Raw genomic sequence first — 19,861 nt, 5'->3', positions numbered from 1 at the left:
AAAACTATAACCCCCAAAACTGTAGGTCTCTATAAAAATAAAAAAATTGCATAAAACAGCTCTTATCTAAAACCCTGCTTCATGTAAATAAACCATTTTCATAATAATATACTGTTTTAGTAGTATGTGCCATTGGGTAATTATAAATAGAAAACTGTCATTTTAAGTACTAAGGGCCAACCCCTGGGATCCTTACGATTCACAGTGCACATAAACAAACTATACTTGTTAGATCACATGAGCTATTTAAGGGACAAAGTTCTGTCTTTTTCTCCCACACGTCTTCCTGTTACAGTTAGAGCTTCTGTATTTCTGGTCAGTTGATCTCTGAGGCAACACACAGACCATCATAAAATGGTGGTTCAAGGCAAGAGATGTAAAAGGTCAATATTTACTCAAAGGAGACATTTTCTGTAAAAAATAAGAATGTACCAGTGGGTTATACTATTTAGATATAGAAGAATTGCGCTTAAAAATTAGTGTTTCATGCTGATTTATTGAATATTTCTGCAAAAACCCTAATAATCCCTCCCTTCCACTTCCTGCTTCCTGAATTCCCAGGCTGTGTAGGGGAGTCTGCGGCTCTCAGCTCACTGCACTGTAGGACAGGAACCAATCAGCAGCTAGCAGGACCTGATAGGGAATTGAAGCCTGTATATATATATATATATATATATATATATATATATATATAGATAGATAGATAGATAGATAGATAGATAGATAGATAGATAGATATATATACCAGTTAAGAATCTTTTAATATGTCAATTAATATGATATAAATTATCTGTTGCTTAAGTATACATTCTGGGGTAACCAGTAAACCCCCGATTCTCTAAAGAATCGTTAATGAAAGAATGGTAACAACAGTGAGGCAGCAAAATGTGATGGGTGCTGATTCACTATCCATCCCCAGGCAGCAACTGGCGACGCTAATTTGTGGGGATGTAGAGTGAATCTGTGCCGATTGCTTGTTGTTACCTATCTGCTATTAGAATTCTTAAATTTTGAGTTTATTGGTAGTAAAGTGTTACTGAAAAATTTCTTTATAAACAACATTTTTGGTGAAAATGTTCTCCTGTCCTTGAATGAGTTCTCCCTGGTGAGGTGTACTTAAAATCTTGACTTTAACATCAGATGAACGCTGCACTCTTGAAAATGCAACATAAAGTTGACCATGACCAAACACAGCTCAGATAGGTAAATGCCGACTTTATCCAGTGTTTGTCCTTGTGATTTGTTGATTGTCATGGCAAATGCAGCCTTAATGGGGAATTGTCGTTGTTTAAGTTTAAAAGGTAATTCCTGGTCAGAACTGGTAAGGTCAATTCTGGGAATCAAAATGGTATCACCGCTATGGGATCCTGTAAGCACTTCTGCCTTGATAACATTTTGTCTCATGGTCTTCACAACCAACCGTGTACCGTTACATAAACCTTGCTTAGTGTTAAGGTTTCTTAACAGCATGACTATTGTTCCTACTTTGAGTATTAGATTGTGTTGTGGTAATCCAGCAGGGTTGATAGTGTTTAAATATTCTAATGGGAAATTAAGTTTCTCACTTTCGTCTTCAGAATCAATACAGTCTGTACTCAGAAAGACACAGCTTTGTCCAGGAAGTAATGCAATCACTTGGTTGTTTATCATGTCAACATCAATATTTTTTGGAGATAATATAGCCCGTTTTGCTAATAATGGTATCTGGTCTAATGATATTTCTTTACCAAAAATTTCTGTGACCAAATCTTCACAAATAAATTCTTTTGGGATTTGAATAATATCTGGATGAAGTTCAAAGTCATTGGTAAGCTTTCCATTTCCAAGTAGCAATAACCAATTGTTATATTGGGGGTCTGCACAGCGCATGTTTTCTACCAAGGTTACTTTCTCAAAGTAATGCCAATTTTCGGCATATTTCAAACTTGACTGAACAATAGCGGAACGCATGGCATGCGGAACAATAGCTAAGCATTGTCGAAAATCACCTCCTAATAAAAGTAATTTTCCTCCAAATGGAATATCATTATCCATTAATTCTCTCAGAAGTTTATCAATGGTATTGAGTAAATGACTGGATGCCATAGTACATTCATCTAAAATCAATAGTTTTGCAAGTCGTATCTCATTTGCACTGTCACTGTCCATTTTCATATGTGAAACAGATGTTTCTGTGATTGGAACTGGAAGTTTGAATAAGGAGTGACATGTCCGTCCATTTATTAATAAATTTGCCGCTATTCCTGTGGTGGCCAATGCCAAAATGGAGAGATTCTTTGCACGGAAAAAATGTATAAGTGTTTCATAAAGGTATGTCTTTCCGCTTCCCCCTGGGCCATCAAGAAAGTAGCATTTAGGCATTGTTCTATTGTCTTCTGCAGCAACAATAATTTTATTAAATGCGGTGGATTGTAAAGTGTTCAAGCTTGAAATCATTCTTTGTGCAATATCCTGCTCTTCTTGAATATTTATTGGCAGCAAATTCAACTGAGGTAACGTATTTGGAAAATTTGGCAAATTGAAGTTCTCCAAAGTAAATCCAAGGAGCATGAGAACAAACTGAATTTCTTTAAGTGCATAGGCTTCACAGCTGATGCAAGGGTCATCCTTTCCATGCAGTTTGTGGCATATATCCTCTATCATTCCATCCTTATTTGTATTCCACAGATTCAGTGGATCAGCTGGAGATGAAAATGCACAGATGTAAGCAAAAAGCTGACGAACTTGACATGGCATTGAAAAAGATACTGCATCTTCTATAGTTTTCTGCCAAATTGTATCATCCAACAAATATCCTTTCTCTTTCGCTGCTTCATGAAATGTCTTGGACACTTTGACAGCATTTCCAATATGCACAGTTCTAATGTCGTTAAATGACCTAACTCCAGCTTCATGTTGAAGAAGTAATCTTAGGTAATACCTTTCCTGCTCTTTAATACTCACAGTATACATTCGGCCTATGACCTTATCACCACCGTACTGCCTCTTTTTCCAGAAAGTACCATTGTCAACCCAGACGTAGTGAATTGGAATTTCCCAATACTTCCACTGCCGAGCATCTGGATCCTCTTGATTGAGCTTAAACCATGCTGTTAGTTTTGTGTCTCTTATACTTGCTCTCTCTGCTGCTTGAACTTCATTGCCAACTTGGAAGCAGACATGCTGTTCTTGTTCCAAATGAACTGGCAATCGATAAATTGTATGGCTCTGTTCATACATTGGAAAGCAAAATAATCTCCAGATGGCTTCGGGAGCACTGACATACCGTGAATCCACATACATTTGAGTTTCATCGTAATTGTTACTTTCGGACACTGAAACATTAGCACAATCGTGTCCCTTATAAACATATTTGAATAAATATTTTACGCTTTTACTGTTGCACAGATTTCAACATTGATATGGCAGTTGTATCGTAAGCACAAATAAGGATTATATGGTACCACCCAGCTATTGTCAATAGGACGACCCGGTACAACTTCCAGTTCATTTGTCTTCTCATATACTTAGGATATCCATTCACGTTTCCAAGTGTAACGTCTTGAAACTGTTTGGGGAAGCCCTTTGAACATTTACCATTTAACATACATGGAGATTTTGGATTGACATTGCCACATGGTGTATGGATCATATTTTTGGTAACAATTTCAAAGAGACGTGGAGAAATGTTATGGTCTGGTATTTCAGCTTTCACAATGTTATTGATGTCATCTTCAGTGTGAATTTTTGAATTATCATCTAGGATTAGTAAAATATGAGCGTGTGGCAAACCCCTCTTCTGAAATTCTATAACATGGACAATTGCTTTAACAGTCCCAAATATAGAGTTTTTGGTGATGTCTTCTAGCAAATTATTCAGTTTCATTCTAAAAACTCTTGCAACTAAATCAGGGCGATGTTGCACTTTTTGCCACGGCATAAGATTATTTGTAATTTCTTTCCATTTTGGATTGCAAGTCATAGTGATAAATAGATCCGGTTTTCCAAACTTTCTAACAATAGCCATTGCATCTTGGTAATGCTGCTGCATATTACGCGGGCTGCCTTGAAAGCTTGATGGTAAAATAACAGCTTTTCCTGCAGGTTGATCTACCACATCTGCATCACGATTTATGTACTCCATCAGTGACTTGTAGTTATCGGCTCTCAATGCAGATTGGTTGTTTTTAATCCATTGGAGATCATTTGATTCAGCGCGAACATATACGTCAACTATGTACTGTTGAGTTAGTTTTCCAGCATTGAGTAATGGATTAAAGTCATCTCTTACGGAAAGTCTGTAGGAGAAATACTCTTTCATTGACACACGTGCTCTTTTTTGTGCTTGGTTTTTTTATATCTGGAAATTCCAGTACTCCATCCCTCCTGGCCAGTTGGAAACAGAATTGGGTATGTTAAGGTATCAAGTTTTGGAAAACAAATGTCTACACGTTGGAATTTAGGCTGGTTGGTTCCATCTGTCCGCAAATGCATGACAATATCGCGGTGAAATGGAGGCTCACCATCTTTACTTTGAAACACAATAGCTACTTCATTAATAGTGGGAACATTGTATCGTCTTTGATCCTGATCTTTATCTTTTATTAACACCAAGGCTATTTTAGTTGGTGCTACACCTTCTGCCTCTGCTTTCGCATTGGCTTCTTTTTCAACCTCATGTAGCATTTGTATTGATTTTGCTAATGGGTGATTGTTTATGACTTCAGCTACATTTCTCATTATCATCTCTGTGCATTGTTTGTTTTCAGGAAGGTTCATTCGTTGATAAACTGCGTCATCTGGATCTAACACGTAAATTTGAGCAAATTTACGGACGTAATTTTTTTCCGGGTGCAATGTTCCAATCCGATGTAATATTTGTCCACACACACGAAAGCAGTATGGGCCATTGCCCGGTGGTGGCTTGATATTTGCCCCAGTAGATGCAAAAGCAAAGGAACTATTGTATGATCGTATGCACTCCATAAAGTTTTTGCTTTCAGGTACCTCATTAGTCAAAAGTTTTTGTAAATATTGAGGATATTTGTCCAAAGGAGGGAGGTTTACTTGACCTTTTTGACAACAACGTGTAAACTCGTCTGCTGTTTTGCCCCTTTTTTCTTCCATGAAATTAAGTGAATGACAATGAGTGCAGATGACATTCATTAATCCCAAGAAATTTTCCTGAACAGTGGACTCATTATTGAATGCATTTTTAGCTAACTCACGAAATTGTTCTGCAACTGTCCGATGTTTCTCTCTTTGTCTTTTTCTTATTTTGGCTGCTGACTCTCTTAAACCTTGTAAACGTTCTTGTGACATTCCTGCTTTTTCCTCCAAATATCTTTGGGATGCACGTTTGCGCAAGCCTTCCAAACGTTTTTCCCGTTTTTTGGTGGTCTCATTTGCACGTCTATCCAAATCTCTTTTTTTCTCTTTTTGGAGGCGTGCCTCTTTTGCGTCTGTTGTTTCTGTAGCGCGTTTTAGACACCTTTGCTCATTGCATTCATGATATTCTTGAACTCTTTTTTGTAGCCTTTCCTCTTTTGCTTCTGGTGTTTCAGTAGCGCGTTGTAGACGTTTTTGCTCATTGTATTTATATTCTTGAGCTCTTCGTTTTAGGAGCCTTTCCTGTTTTGCTTTTGGTGTCTCTGTAATGCGTTGAATGCGCTTTTGTTCATGTTCTTTATCTCTCCGGGATCATTTTAGTTCTTCTGTAGCTGTGGCATTTTTTAGACGTAGTTGTCTTGCAGGATGCATAATTTAAGTTGATTGCAACGTTGAGTAAAAATGCACACAGTGAGCTGGCGCAGTGTATTAGAGCACAAATAAGTACTGGCACTGTGGAGCAGAGCACAGTGAATGCTAGCACTATAGAGTAGATCACAGTGACTGCTGACAGAGTGGAGTAGCTGACTGCAGATGGAGGGGAGTAGGTGCTGGCACTGGTGATTGAGACAGGGAGTACCTGCTGGCACTGGTGACAGAGGCAGTGGAGTAGCTGCTGGCAGTCGGCACTGGTGACTGAGGCAGTGGAGTAGCTGCTGGCAGTCGGCACTGGTGACAGAGGCAGTGGAGTAGCTGCCGGCACTGGTGACAGAGGCAGACAGTTTATTAACTGGTGTGACAGAGGCAGTGGAGTAGCTGCTGGCACTGGTGACAGAGGCAGACAGTTTATTAACTGGTGTGACAGAGGCAGTGGAGTAGCTGGTGGCACTGGTGACAGCGGCAGTGGAGTAGCTGCTGGCAGTCGGCTGGTGACAGAGGCAGTGGAGTAGCTGCTGGCAGTCGGCTGGTGACAGAGGCAGTGGAGTAGCTGCTGGCAGTCGGCTGGTGACAGAGGCAGTGGAGTAGCTGCTGGCAGTCGGCACTGGTGACAGAGGCAGTGGAGTAGCTGCCGGCACTGGTAACAGAGGCAGACAGTTTATTAACTGGTGTGACAGAGGCAGTGGAGTAGCTGCCGGCACTGGTGACAGAGGCAGACAGTTTATTAACTGGTGTGACAGAGGCAGTGGAGTAGCTGCCGGCACTGGTGACAGAGGCAGTGGAGTAGCTGCTGGCAGTCGGCACTGGTGACAGAGGCAGTGGAGTAGCTGCCGGCACTGGTGACAGAGGCAGACAGTTTATTAACTGGTGTGACAGAGGCAGTGGAGTAGCTGGTGGCACTGGTGACAGCGGCAGTGGAGTAGCTGCTGGCAGTCTGCACTGGTGACAGAGGCAGTGGAGTAGCTGCTGGCACTGGTGACAGAGGCAGACAGTTTATTAACTGGTGTGACAGAGGCAGAGGAGTAGCTGGTGGCACTGGTGACAGCGGCAGTGGAGTAGCTGCTGGCAGTCGGCTGGTGACAGAGGCAGTGGAGTAGCTGCTGGCAGTCGGCACTGGTGACAGAGGCAGTGGAGTAGCTGCCGGCACTGGTGACAGAGGCAGACAGCTTATTAACTGGTGTGACAGAGGCAGTGGAGTAGCTGCCAGCACTGGTGACAGAGGCAGTGGAGTAGCTGCTGGCAGTGGTTGTGCTAGTTTAGTAGCTGTATCCTCAAATGGTGCCCCTGATGGCTAGCACAGTTCTCAGCAGAGAGATATAGTGAGGAACAACACACCGTATGAAGGATGATTTAACTGAGGAGAAAGGGCGCATACAGACGTTCAGTGGGCGGATTGGTTTGCTTTGACCCTTGTGACCTGAATGGTGCATGTTGATTGGGCAGCGCGGTGCCGCCCACGCAGGTACGCAACCGTTTCCCCTCCTACAGTGTCGCTAGCGCCGCCATTACACAAACTCACAGAGGAGTAGCAACATGGCCGATGGTGCGTGCTGATTGGGCAGCGCCGGGCACTCACAGAGGAGTAGCAACATGGCTGATGGTGCGTGCTGATTGGGCAGCGCGGTGCCGCCCACTCAGGTACGCAACGGTTCCCCAGCAAAGAAGAGGCGGCGGGAGGCAGAAGGAGACAGCGGTAAGAGTGAGGGGGACGGTGTCTGCCTGAATCTTATGCCAGCAACCTATGTCCGGCGTGTCTTTCTGCGCGCACATCTTTCCTAGCCTTTCAGCTGAAGATGCGCGCGCATCTGCCTACCCGACACGGCGGGCATGAGTGAGGGGCCTCCCCGACACGCCGGGCATGAGTGAGGGGGACGGTGTCTGCCTGAATCTTCTGCCAGCAACCTATGTCCGGCGTGTCTTTCTGCGCGCGCATCTTTCCTAACCTTTCAGCTGAAGATGCGCGCGCATCTGCCTCCCCGACACGCCGGGCATAGAAACAACCTTCGTTTAGTATATAGGATGGTTTCCTTTCACAAGTAGTCTCTCAAAACATTGAGCTTTACCTCTCAGATCTCAATTTCAGCTCTTAGCCACATCAGGCTCCATTCTTATAGAGCTCCATCTTTTTCAAAAACACAGTTAGCTGACTTGCATGTGGCATCTCCTCCCTCTTAGTCCTAGGGAAGTGCCATTGTTTGTGTTAGCCCTTAACGCAAACGAAAAAACATACAACTTTGCTTTATTTCCTGCTTTACAATAATGCCCATCATTACACCTATTTCACTTTGCAAGATGGCAAAGTTTAATTTCAGTAAGAAAGGGGCATGAACCCCATAAGCATCCTGATCTTTATTGGAGAAATGGGTTATTCATTGAACTGTATTTTTTCATTCCAAAGGCAGTGTTGAGGCATCTTTCTGCCTGTGCTTTAGTTATTCTATTCCATTCCTTAGGATATTCAGCAGGTCTGGCCTCATATTCTTCTGCAAAGTGTTCATTAAATTATTTAAGAACATATTTCCAATAATCAGAGGCCTCAATATTTGGATCAGGGAGAATATCCCAGTTTGGGTAAATTGTTCTGTATTCTTTATAGGTATGAGAAGAGCCACTTTGATGTATGAATGACTTATTGACAGATATATTAGTGGTGCAGATATCATAACAAAGAGCCTGAGTGAAAAAGGATCTGTATTTTCCCAATCATTTTTCAGTAGCCATCATCTATTCTGCAATGGTTATTGCCAATGTCTGAAAAAATAAAATAGCATATTTCCCTTGTCTATGCATTTTACATCCCAACCTTTCCATTTACACTGTGTCTCAGCTTTTTCCTTCAACCATGCACCTTACCTCTCCCAATATATTTTTATTATTTTTGAGTGGGGGGCTGGTACACCTCATGTGGCAATTCTCTTACTTCTCAGATATTTTTTATCACTTTTTGCACCACTTACTAAATGTGGGATACAGGCGGACAGTGTAGTTAATACCACAGAAGGTAAAGTCTTCTTCACTTGGAATAATGAAGCATTGCATGGGATCATCTAGAGGGAATACATACAAAAATATGTTGTGCAAACACAGGTATTACAGTCTAATAAATATATAATATAGGATTTTTCCTCATTAAAACATTCACTCAAAAATTTTTTTTTAATAGGTAACTTTTTATTAACATTTCCAAAGTAAAAAAAAAGTGGGATACAGAAAAGAAATAGGGGAGGGGAAGTACAGCAAGGTCCATATAAGCAGAACATCTTTTACATTCCATAAGCACACAGAATAATATCATTCACAATTCAAGGCAATGTTGTCAGGTGTAATAAAGTTTATATCAAAAAATGATATAAGTCCCAAAGCTTCTTCAAGTAAAAAGTATTAATTTATTGTAGTACACATTTAAAAGAAATATAACTGGTACATACTACCCCCCCATATCCCACCTTACGCGTTTCGCACCCTCCGGCGCTTAGTCATAGGTGTATCTATCAGTAAGGGGTCAGTTACAGAATTTAAACCCAAGTGGTCCCACCCCTTTTATGTTTAAAACCAATCATGGGTCACAGGCCATGATTGGTTTTAAACATAAAAGGGGTGGGACCACTTGGGTTTAAATTCTGTAACTGACCCCTTACTGATAGATACACCTATGACTAAGCGCCGGAGGGTGCGAAACGCGTAAGGTGGGATATGGGGGGGTAGTATGTACCAGTTATATTTCTTTTAAATGTGTACTACAATAAATTAATACTTTTTACTTGAAGAAGCTTTGGGACTTATATCATTTTTTGATATAAACTTTATTATAATTAATAGCCCTTTTCAACTGGGGCGAGTCCCGTAGGCTTGGCTGGATAATTATATGGACTCCCGATCTTGAATAGAATCAAATGTTGTCAGGTGCACATCAGTCCAAGGGTCCCAGATATTCCCAAACTTTCCAGGACAACCTCTGGCTTCATAGATTAGTTTGATCAAAGGGAGCATTTGGTTAACATATTGTACCCAGTCACCCTGTTTGGGGGTAGAGGAGCCATCCACTTCATAATTATTATTTTCCTAGCATAGTAGAGGAGGGATCTAGCTAGAACTCTTGTTCTGGTTGCATTAAGAAAGTCGTCTACTAGGCCCAGCAAACAGATTTCTGGGGTACAGATAACAGGAAGGTCAAGAATTTCCTGTACATGGTGTGTTACCGCAGTCCAATATCTATTGATGACCGTACATGTCCAAATCATGTGCCAGTAGGACCCATCCTGATCTCCACACTGCTTACATAGTGGTGCTTGGAGTTTCACCATGCGATATAACCTGTTGGGAGTCAGGTAAGTTTGTAGAATAAATTTGTGCTGTATAAGTTTGTCTCTGGCACTAATGAGGATGCTGTAAAGGATCCCTGTCACCTCATCCCACTGATCAATACTGAGAGTTGGAATATCTCTTTTCCACGCTGCTAGAGCTTTATCAAAGGGTTTGGGACCAGTTTCTACTATTATAGCATATAGTTTGGAGATCATTTTGAAGGTGTCCTCTTTTCTGAGTTGGCTTAGCACCCGGGGTTCTCCCAGCACCATGACTCCTGCACTAAACTGAGCCTGAAACATGTGGCGGAGTTGGAGGTACCTGTACATGGGCATATTTGGTGTCCCAGTTTTGTACCTTAACGGGTTCATATCAATGAAGTTAGAAACATCCACCAAATCAGCCAGATATTTGATTGCTTTGGGTGCCCAATATCTAGTGATCTCTGTATCTAGAAAATATTGTAGATGGGAATTTCCCCATAGGGGAAGAGCTGGGGATCTAATTGGGAGTTTGGTTCGGGTAAGTTTCAGTACTGCCACCCATGCTAACCATGGAGCTTTCATGCAAGGTGGAAGGTGTGGAATATCCTTCTCTTTCCTAAAGACACAGTTCCGTAGAGCCTCCAGAGAGCCCACACATTTAGCTTGCAGAATTACATTGGGATTTTCCAAGTCCTGTGTTAGCCACCAATTAAAGTAAGCCAGCTGGGCTGACAGATAGTAAGCATAAAGATTGGGCAATCCCAGTCCCCCTCTATCATACGGTGCCATTAACGTACTCTGCGACACTCTTGGGACTTTATTATCCATTAAAAAGGGTCTAATTAGGGCTTGTATAGAGTCTAATGTATCTTTAGCAATGCTCAGAGGTGAATTATGTAATACATAGAGGTATTTTGGTAGAAAGATCATTTTGATTACGTTAGTTCTGCCCCAGAGGGTAAGTGGGAGTGAACTCCAAGATATCAATACTGATGTGAGCTGTCTAGTAATGGGGAAAATGTTCTGGGGTACAAATTGATCTAAGTCCCTCTGGATATGTATCCCTAGATATTTAAAGGTAGTGACCCATTGCAGTCTGTGGTCAGCTTCTAAAACAGGGTCTAGGTCTTGCTCAAGAGGGAAAACTACGGACTTGGCTTAATGCGTAAACCAGCATATTTAGTGAAGTTGTCAAACAGGTCTAGTACCCCTACAAGCCAAGGACCCCTGTCCGTTAAGTATAGCAATACATCATCCGCGTATTATACCATTCTACAGGTAGACCATCAGGTCCAGGGGATTTCGAGGTTGCCATTGTACTGATCGCCTCTTGAATATCGGCAGCTGTTATAGGGCTATCTAATAGAGCAGCATATGCGGGATGAAGTTTGGGGAGAGGTATGGTTGTTATGAAGTTTTCCAACTGCGTCTGGGAGTATTTGGCCTTGGTACTGTACAATTTGGTATAATACTCTCTAAATTGGTCAGCTACTGTATCTCCCTAGGATCAGTTAGGATTTGGCCCTCTCCAGTTTTGATTCTATGTATTAATGTCTTAGGCACAGTTATTTTGGAAAGGAATGCTAATGTTTCACTCAAAATTTTTGAATACTTATTGGTTGGAACTATGAGTGGTGTTGTGTTGTATAGTGTTGAGTATATATATATATATCTATAACAAACTGATCAAAAAATGCCTGGGTGCTGGACTAAAAATGATAGCATAAACTAAAACCATCAAACCGCACTCCAAGTACTTTGTAATGTGAACAAACAATTACTATTTATTTTGACGTTTCCGCGCTATCAATCGGGCCGCCTTCAGGAAAGTGAACACAACATATCAGTGACCCCATTTTAAAGGTGTAAAAAATGGCGCCATACAAGCCTGCATGATGTTATTAGTGGGTGTTGCAAACTCAATATACTCAATATACAAACCAACACACTTAATAAGTGTTATAATACTACAACAATCATCTAAGTGATAAGCATAAACTCACATGAATAAGTGGGTAATTATAATATTCATGATTCGTGCCTTGTCATAAATATAGTGCTTGATTGTTTGTGCGACTGTGTAAGCACATCCCGTGGCCATTTCTCCAGTGCTATCAACAGACCGAGCGTTTATAATCATTTAAAAACACTTACCCCCGGAGTGTCAAGGAACAGGCTCATAAAGTGCTTGTAGCCCTTTAAGCATAAGGCACTACCAGTTACAATCGTTGAGTTCCCCTTTGTAATCATTGTGGGGCCCCAAGCCGTCATCGTGTTATTGCACTGGACGTGATTATTCCACTGAGGCTCCTCCCCTGTTGGCTAGGTGAGCAGGACGCCTCTTACGCATTGCGCTTGTCATGTGTACACCGATGAGGCTCCGCCCCCATTGCCTAGGCGAGTTGCTGGATGCCTCCTTCATTGCCATACATAGTATACTCTCATGGCTCATAACCTTATTGCACCATACAGCGTGGAGACACATAGGCAACCGACTTCCCTCCCTTAGACAGGTGCTTGCATACCAGTATTCAACCCAGTAGCCACCGCATCATCCTGGCAGTGCCTCTCCTCACCTTAAGTATCAAAGTTGCGCTCAGACTGTGCTTCCTATAATAAACTTACATCACGATCCTGCGGTATATAAACACGTAGTTTGGGGCCCTAATCTTCTTTCTGATAAAACCTTCTGCTTCATAAGGTCAACTGACATTTTTTTATTTATGAAATACATCCCCAGTATACAATTATTGTACCCATCAAAAAACACAGTAGCCTTTTATTTTACCAGTTATGATAACATGTGTTTTAATTTTAAAAATTTAATTTCAAGACACTTTAGAACTTAGGCAGATTTATATCAAAGGTAACCCCCCCTGCTTTATTCTGACTAAAGTAATGTTGAAATAGTGAACAATGGTGGAAAACTATGCTACCAGTAGAAGAAAAAGGGAATTTGAAGAAACATTTTTAGCATGTGATACATTTTCACAGATGAAGGCTATGGAGACATGTTTTCCTCACCGACTTGACTTTGTATCAATACTTAAGATTGCCAACTGCCCAAAACCTGTAATATTAAATAAAAAGATTTTTTTTATAGAAAGAAATGGCCTACTCATTCCTCTTTGTAATAATAAATCATAAAGGAAAAGCACTATGCACGTCTACCCAGTTAAAGCCCCTGTATAATAATCTCCTCCTTGTATTTAAAGTACAAGGAAAGAAAAACCTATTGGCAGTGTCAATGTATTAGGCATCCCCGGTGATTACAATTGCCTACATGTTACCCATAGGCTGATACTCCTTAAACAAAATGATGCACCATCAGAGAACTGCTTTGAAAAGTGAAGTGTTTTTTTTACATATTGTACTTCAGCAAGTATTTCATTTCATACAAAAGGCAGTGTTGAGGGATGTTTCTGCCTGTGCTTTAGTTATTCTATTCCATTCCTTGGGATATTCAGCAGGACTGGCCTCATATTCTTTTGCAAATTGCTCATTAAATTCTTTAAGAACAAATTTCCAATAATCAGAAGCTTCAAAACTTCGGTCAGGGAGAATATCCCAATCTTCATAAACTGTCCTGTATTCTTTATAGAGATGTAAAGACCCACTTTTATCTATAAATGATTTATCGCCAGATATATTAGTGGTGCAGATATCATAACAAAGAGCCTGTGTGAAAAATGATCTGTATTTTCCCAATCCTGTAGGTCGATGAATAGATGCAAAGTGATTTTTATGATCAGTTCCACCAGCCTCACAGGGAACTCTACAGAAAGGACATTGCTTCCCACATCCAAAAATTCTCTTAAAAAATTCATCAACTGGTTTTACCACAACATTGGAGAAAATAGTTTCCTTGTCCACTGCTTTCATCTCAAATATGATTCCAGCTTCAGTGTCACTAAGAGATTTCTCGAGATTTTCAACAAATACTTTTATATTTGCCTCATCTTTCAGGCAAAACAGATCCATATCATCTGATAACACTAGATCAGTCCTCAGTCCTTTCTTAAGGTGCTCAAGGAAATCAGAGACTTTCTGAAACTGAAAGGTCCTTGGCTCATTTAGGAATCTTTTTACGTTCTTTGTGATATTAGAAAGAATAATCGACTGCAGATGGTGGAAGTCACATTTTTCTAAAATACAGTTATCTATCCATTTTTTGACAAACGTTTCATAATCACTTATGTATTCTAAGTAGTCAGAAAAATTACTCTTTTCTAGAAGAGTTTTCATCACAGTGAACTGGAAGTATCCTCTTGTTTTATAATGATTGGATTCACTGTTCTCTAGAATGTGATCAACTATTTCATATCCAAGTTTTCGGTTTAGTTGCTCAATCAGAGCTGGTTTCAACCAGAAATCACAGAAATGTTTTGCTCGCTCCCAGCTTTCATCTTTCTCCAGAAATAGATACTGAAAACTCTTACAATATTTTGGTTTCATCTCTCCAAGACAAATCAGAGGATCATTCTTCTTGACAAACTCCTTATGCATCTGTTGAAAATCACCAACTGCATTACCCAAAATAAAGAGTTTCAGATCCAGCTCAGTATCAGATGTGATCTGAAAATCTTTCTTTCCATCACACACTAAATTAATCAGATGTAGTAGTTCCAATCCATATGTTTCATCATAGTCAGATTCTGATTTTAGCTTACCCTTTATATACTCAGAACATATGTCTGAAAGGGACTTAATAAATACTTCTAGTTCGTCAGAACTATAAACACTACTCCCAAAAATTGTTTTCGTTATTTTTTTATAAAAACTTTTCACCTTATTTTCATGTACATGCAACATTTCCTGCTTTGGAAGTTTGTTTATGTTGTTCAGTCTTTGATTGATACAGGAACCTTTTGATGTCATATCTCTTTTCAGTAATGTAAGAAGTTCAAGTTCAACATTAGGTTCTGGAAGGGCGGTAACATTTAACTTTGCTATAATATTTGTCCACATTACCTCAAATTCTTCTTCAAGTATTTTTTCATCAGGTTTATATTTTTGTTCCCTAAACTTCATCACAAGACTGGCGACCTTTTTATCAATAACTTCTTTGTATGCACTGATAATATTTTTTACCTTTAAGTTCTCTTTATGGATGCGAATAGCCTCATCACATTTGCTAATAGATGATGATTCCAGCTTCTTCCTAAGGCAACTCGCACTAGTTAAAAATTCGGCTTTGTACCTCTCTATTAGACTTGCATCTTTGTTTTCACTTGAAAAATATTTCTCTAATTCTGCCTGCATGTTCACCTCCTCATTGCCAAGGATAACATATGCTGCACATTTACATTGTGCTGCTTCACTATCCACTGTCTGTGCATTTTGATTCTTGATCACTGTTTCAGTCTCTGCTAGCCAATTATGCATTGACTTAGTGAACTTCCACTCTAGTTCTGAGTATTTCTTAGCCAGTTGGTTGTAGGCATTGGCTACTAAGCTGTTTCTAAAGCTGAAAATGAAGTTTTCATATTTCACAGCATTCCACAGACTTTCTATCCACTCCATGAAGTCACCAATTTTGTGCCCCTTATTCTTCATAGATTCAATTAAATATGCTTTAAGCTCACAGATAGTTTCACTGTAAGCAACATTTACAGATGCCATTGGTGGGACTCCATTCCAGAGGCCAGGAATGTAGGAATTGTCTTTCTCTGGATCATATATGATAATATCAGAAAAAGCTGTAAATTTAGTCTTATTCTCCATATTTGCTGCAATTTTGGTCATTTCATTCAGATGTTCCAGAAGTTTGACTCTGTCTCGCCTGTTATTTTCATGAGCAGAAACCTCACTTACATTCTGATGTACAAAATAGCACTTGGGTTTCCTTCCAATCTCTTTCATTCTTAGAAATGCATGGACCACTATCTGCAAAATATCTTTCATCTCAGTTGTATTCTCCATGGCCATGTTTACAATTGTGATGTCACTCAACCCAATGACCAGTGTTGCAAGTTCATTATCATGTTCATAGCTGTTTTCCAGAGAAGTCAATTCTGGAGCTCTCAATCCTTCAGTGTCAATCACCAGAATAAACTCACAGCCCAGCTCTCCTCGAAAATTTTCTCTTACTTTCATTAGTGTCATAAAAGCCCCCCGTGTGCATCGTCCACTAGAGACTGGAAACTGCAGTCCAAACATTGTGTTTAGAAGGGTGGATTTTCCTGTGCTCTGCACCCCCAGTACAGTGATTACCCCCATTCTGCAGCATTTCCCTGTTTTATTGTCCAGTTCATGTAGTACATCCTGTAGCCACTGCAGTGGGATATTAGAAGCATCTCCATCTATCAGCTCCAATGGGAATCCACCCAGTAAGAGATCAGCGGCATATGTTGGCAGTTGAGCAAATTTTCTTTTTTTTGCATTTTCTTCCTTCAACATAAAATGTTCTGCCTCATAAAACTGACCTAATTCTCTCAAAAAATGTTCAATACCCAGGGAACTGTCTGATATTTTCTGATCAAGCTCAGACAGCTGAGTCATACTGGGACTGCTTGACATTTGTTTATACTCAGCTTGTAAAGCAGAGAGGTTATTCATGGCAGATAAATCAAGATAAAATCTAAGCCATTTCAAAAAATAGTGATTTTCAGTATGGTTCCTTTTCTTGATTGAATCAATAAACTTACTAATGCCATTTGGCATTTCACACTGATACTGTTGCTTACGGTTTTCTACACATTGTTTTTGTAGTTCCACTCTGTAACTCTCTCCATGTTTATCACCTTGTTTTTTCATTTGACACATTTCTTTTTCCAGCTCAGCCAGATTTTTCCATAAATTGCCCTGCAGCTTCATTGTTTTCTTCTTGTACTGTGCAACATCTTTTATTTCCTCTGCAATGGCTTTGGCATCTGCCTTTGCATTCTGACATTCTATCCCATTCTCATCTACAGAGATTCCTAGTTTGGAAGCAATTTCTGCCATATCTTCTAAATTCATGAAATTACATCCTTTATTAATAAAATCAACAGCAGTTGCTCGAATTTTCTTTGTGATTATTGCTTCACTAGTTTTACTTTTGAACTGAAGTACAGTAACATTATTGAGATTTGTGCTTTTGACAATTTTACTGTTTGCCTTGACAATAATGACAAAGGTTGTCTTAGAGTTTTTATATTGGGATAAAAAGTCATAGATAGGCTGATCAATATTTTCCACAAAAATAAAAACAGCTGATGAGATCTGTGTTAGAAATGCAAACTGCTTCAAGTTGTCCTCCATGTTTCCATGAAGGTTTGCAAATGCAGCTGGCTCTGAGAAAATATCTGAATTACCTTTACCTGCTGGAAAATACCAGGATATTTCTGTCAGCCCCTCAGATATCTCCCTTGTGACATCAGCACCTTCCATATAGATATGAACAAAAAAATCGTAAGTGGGATGAGTTGAGCTGAGAACTTGATTCAGGATATAAGATTTAGATAATTTACTTTCACCCAATCTAACAAAACTGAATGTTGGCATAGATATCTGAACAAGATGTGCTTGTATGAATCCCTTTGTTTCAGCTAGTGACTGAGGTCTCCATCTTTTTACAATATCTCTCATTCCCCAAAGCATGAAGGTACAGCCTGGGCCATCAACATCAGGGAGCAGCAAAGGGACAGCAAATTGGCACATGGACATTTTCAGTATAATCTCCTGCTGCAAAAAATTGTCACAGCAATGCAGGACAAGACACAGGACATCTAGGGGGTGAACAGAATCAGATGAGTCACAAATGTCATCATCTGAATCATCCAGAAGATCTTCACTCTCATCCTCACTTTTTCTTGCATTTTCATTTAAAGCAATTATTTTACGTATAAAATTCCAGGCTGCAGACTTTCTCTGCCCATCACCAATGTTCTGCAAACATTCTCGATCAACCTGAAGAAAGTCTTGTAATGTTAGATTTTTGGTTTCATATTGATCCATGTGCATTTTCTTCAACAACTCTCTATGTATGAGTTTTTTGTCTGTAGAAAAAAAATGTAAAATATTATTACAAAAATAATACAAATGCTTATTTGCTAATATTGAACAAAGAAACATTAAGTCACACAGAGAAGCTGATTTATTAAAAATCAAGTCCTTTCTTAATTCAAAAAAATGAAAAAATGCTAATATCTTGAATGTGTGCTTATAAAAATCTATTTAAAAAACTGCATCACGTGAAAACATTAAAAAACAACTCAAATGCAATGAAATTCCATGGGTAGCATGCAGGCATTGCATGCAGAAGCAAGATTGAATATTTGACCAAACAAACGGAAAGACTGGGTAGAATTAAAAATCTTGGAATCAATATTCCTATGATAGAATACAACAGTATGATGTATTTATTATGGGGGACAAAGTAAAATGTTCAAATTTCAACAACAAGAAGTTCTATCTTGAAGAAACTGTACTTTTCTTAGCTTTTTTTTACTGGGGCTCACTTATCAACACTGGGTAGATTTTCCCATGGGCAATTACCCATAGCAACCAATCAGTAAATCCAGCTGCAAGTAGGACAATGAATGCAACACTTTTATTGGTTACAGGATAAGAAGTCAGCACTCACCCTCCATAAACAGTCAAAATTCAAGAACACATTGCAAAATAGACAGCACCCAACAGGAATTTTCTTTTATTTCCTTTATTTGAAGGGCTTTGTTTAGAAGAAATACAGCAATGTTTCAGGCTTACATTAGCCTTTCCTCAAACAAAAATTCCTTTTGGGGGCTGTCTATTTTGCAAAGTGTACATGACTTACTGCCCATGGCCAAATGTGTCCAGTGTTGATATGACCCCCTACTGTAATATATATATATATATATATATATATATATACATACATATATATATATATATATATATATATATATATATATAATATATATATATATATATATATATATATATATATATATATATATATATATATATATATATATATAATATATATATATATATATATATATATATAAAGTTCCAGCTGTGGTGCACTCCAGTTAAGCATTCTCTTCATGCCTGGGTGCTATCAAAAAAAGTATAGATAGTAGTTCCCCAAGATTGACACACTCCAGGGCTTCATAATGCAGTTAAGAAAATAAAATTTATTGTCAAAGTTTCGGTCCCATTCTGGGCCTTTCTCAAGCCATTACAAACTTTATATATCTTAATGCTATTGGTAGCACCCTCCGCATTTTATCATTTGATCGATACTGGACTCTGCCACCACACAGGGTGTACAGTCTACTACACATTTGACAAGAACAGAATTTCTTCTCCTGCTTGTTATGGCCGAATTTCTGGAAGCAGCTACGCAGGCAATAGCAGCATCCAATATTGAGAAGTTTACTGATGAAGCAGCAACTCGGATTTTGTTTGCACCACTTGAAGAATCCATGGTGAGTACAGATTCCCCCCTCTCTCTGTACCATAAACTGTTGCAGTTAAAAAAGCGTGAAATAGATCTGATTATCATCACCATAAACAAATCCCTAGAGGTTTTAGGATTAAGAATATCCTGACCATTGTCGGCAATAACCCAGAATTCTGCCGCTGATGGTGCGGCATTCTAAATAAGTGCTCTTTTGACCTCATTCTTTTGGTAGTAGAGGAGGTTGTTATCTTTAAACCAACTTGAAATTCATGCATTTGAGTCCACACACCTGGACACTCTGAGTACTAACACTGAATCTCCGTGGTTGAGCAGCCTTGAGGCTGCCATAAATAAACACAAGACCATTTGGTGCAATTAAAAAATAACAAACTTGAAAAGGTTAAACGTGACTATAGTGATAAACGTGTTTATGGCTGGCTCTCAGGTCTAGACCACC

At 39.4% G+C, this 19,861-nt stretch overlaps 2 protein-coding genes across 12 annotated transcripts in view; both read right to left on the bottom strand.

The window, feature by feature from the left end:
* LOC108705602 overlaps window positions 1-19,861 on the bottom strand; it is a 411,717-nt gene that overhangs the window by 169,576 nt on the left and 222,280 nt on the right. The gene's annotated exons all lie outside the window — the stretch shown is intronic.
* Window positions 12,826-19,861, bottom strand: part of LOC121398121 (up-regulator of cell proliferation-like) — a 48,069-nt gene continuing 41,033 nt past the window's right edge. Inside the window, exon 3 of the mRNA XM_041576753.1 lies at window positions 12,826-18,013. Coding sequence (XP_041432687.1) covers window positions 13,422-18,013 — 4,592 coding nt within the window. The 3' untranslated portion in view covers window positions 12,826-13,421. The remainder of the gene's footprint in view (window positions 18,014-19,861) is intronic.

Source organism: Xenopus laevis, chromosome 9_10L, assembly GCF_017654675.1.
Source record: "Xenopus laevis strain J_2021 chromosome 9_10L, Xenopus_laevis_v10.1, whole genome shotgun sequence".
NCBI lineage: Eukaryota > Metazoa > Chordata > Amphibia > Anura > Pipidae > Xenopus > Xenopus laevis.
The sequence above is the reverse complement of the archived record's forward strand: the minus strand, read 5'-3'. Positions and strand labels throughout refer to the sequence as shown.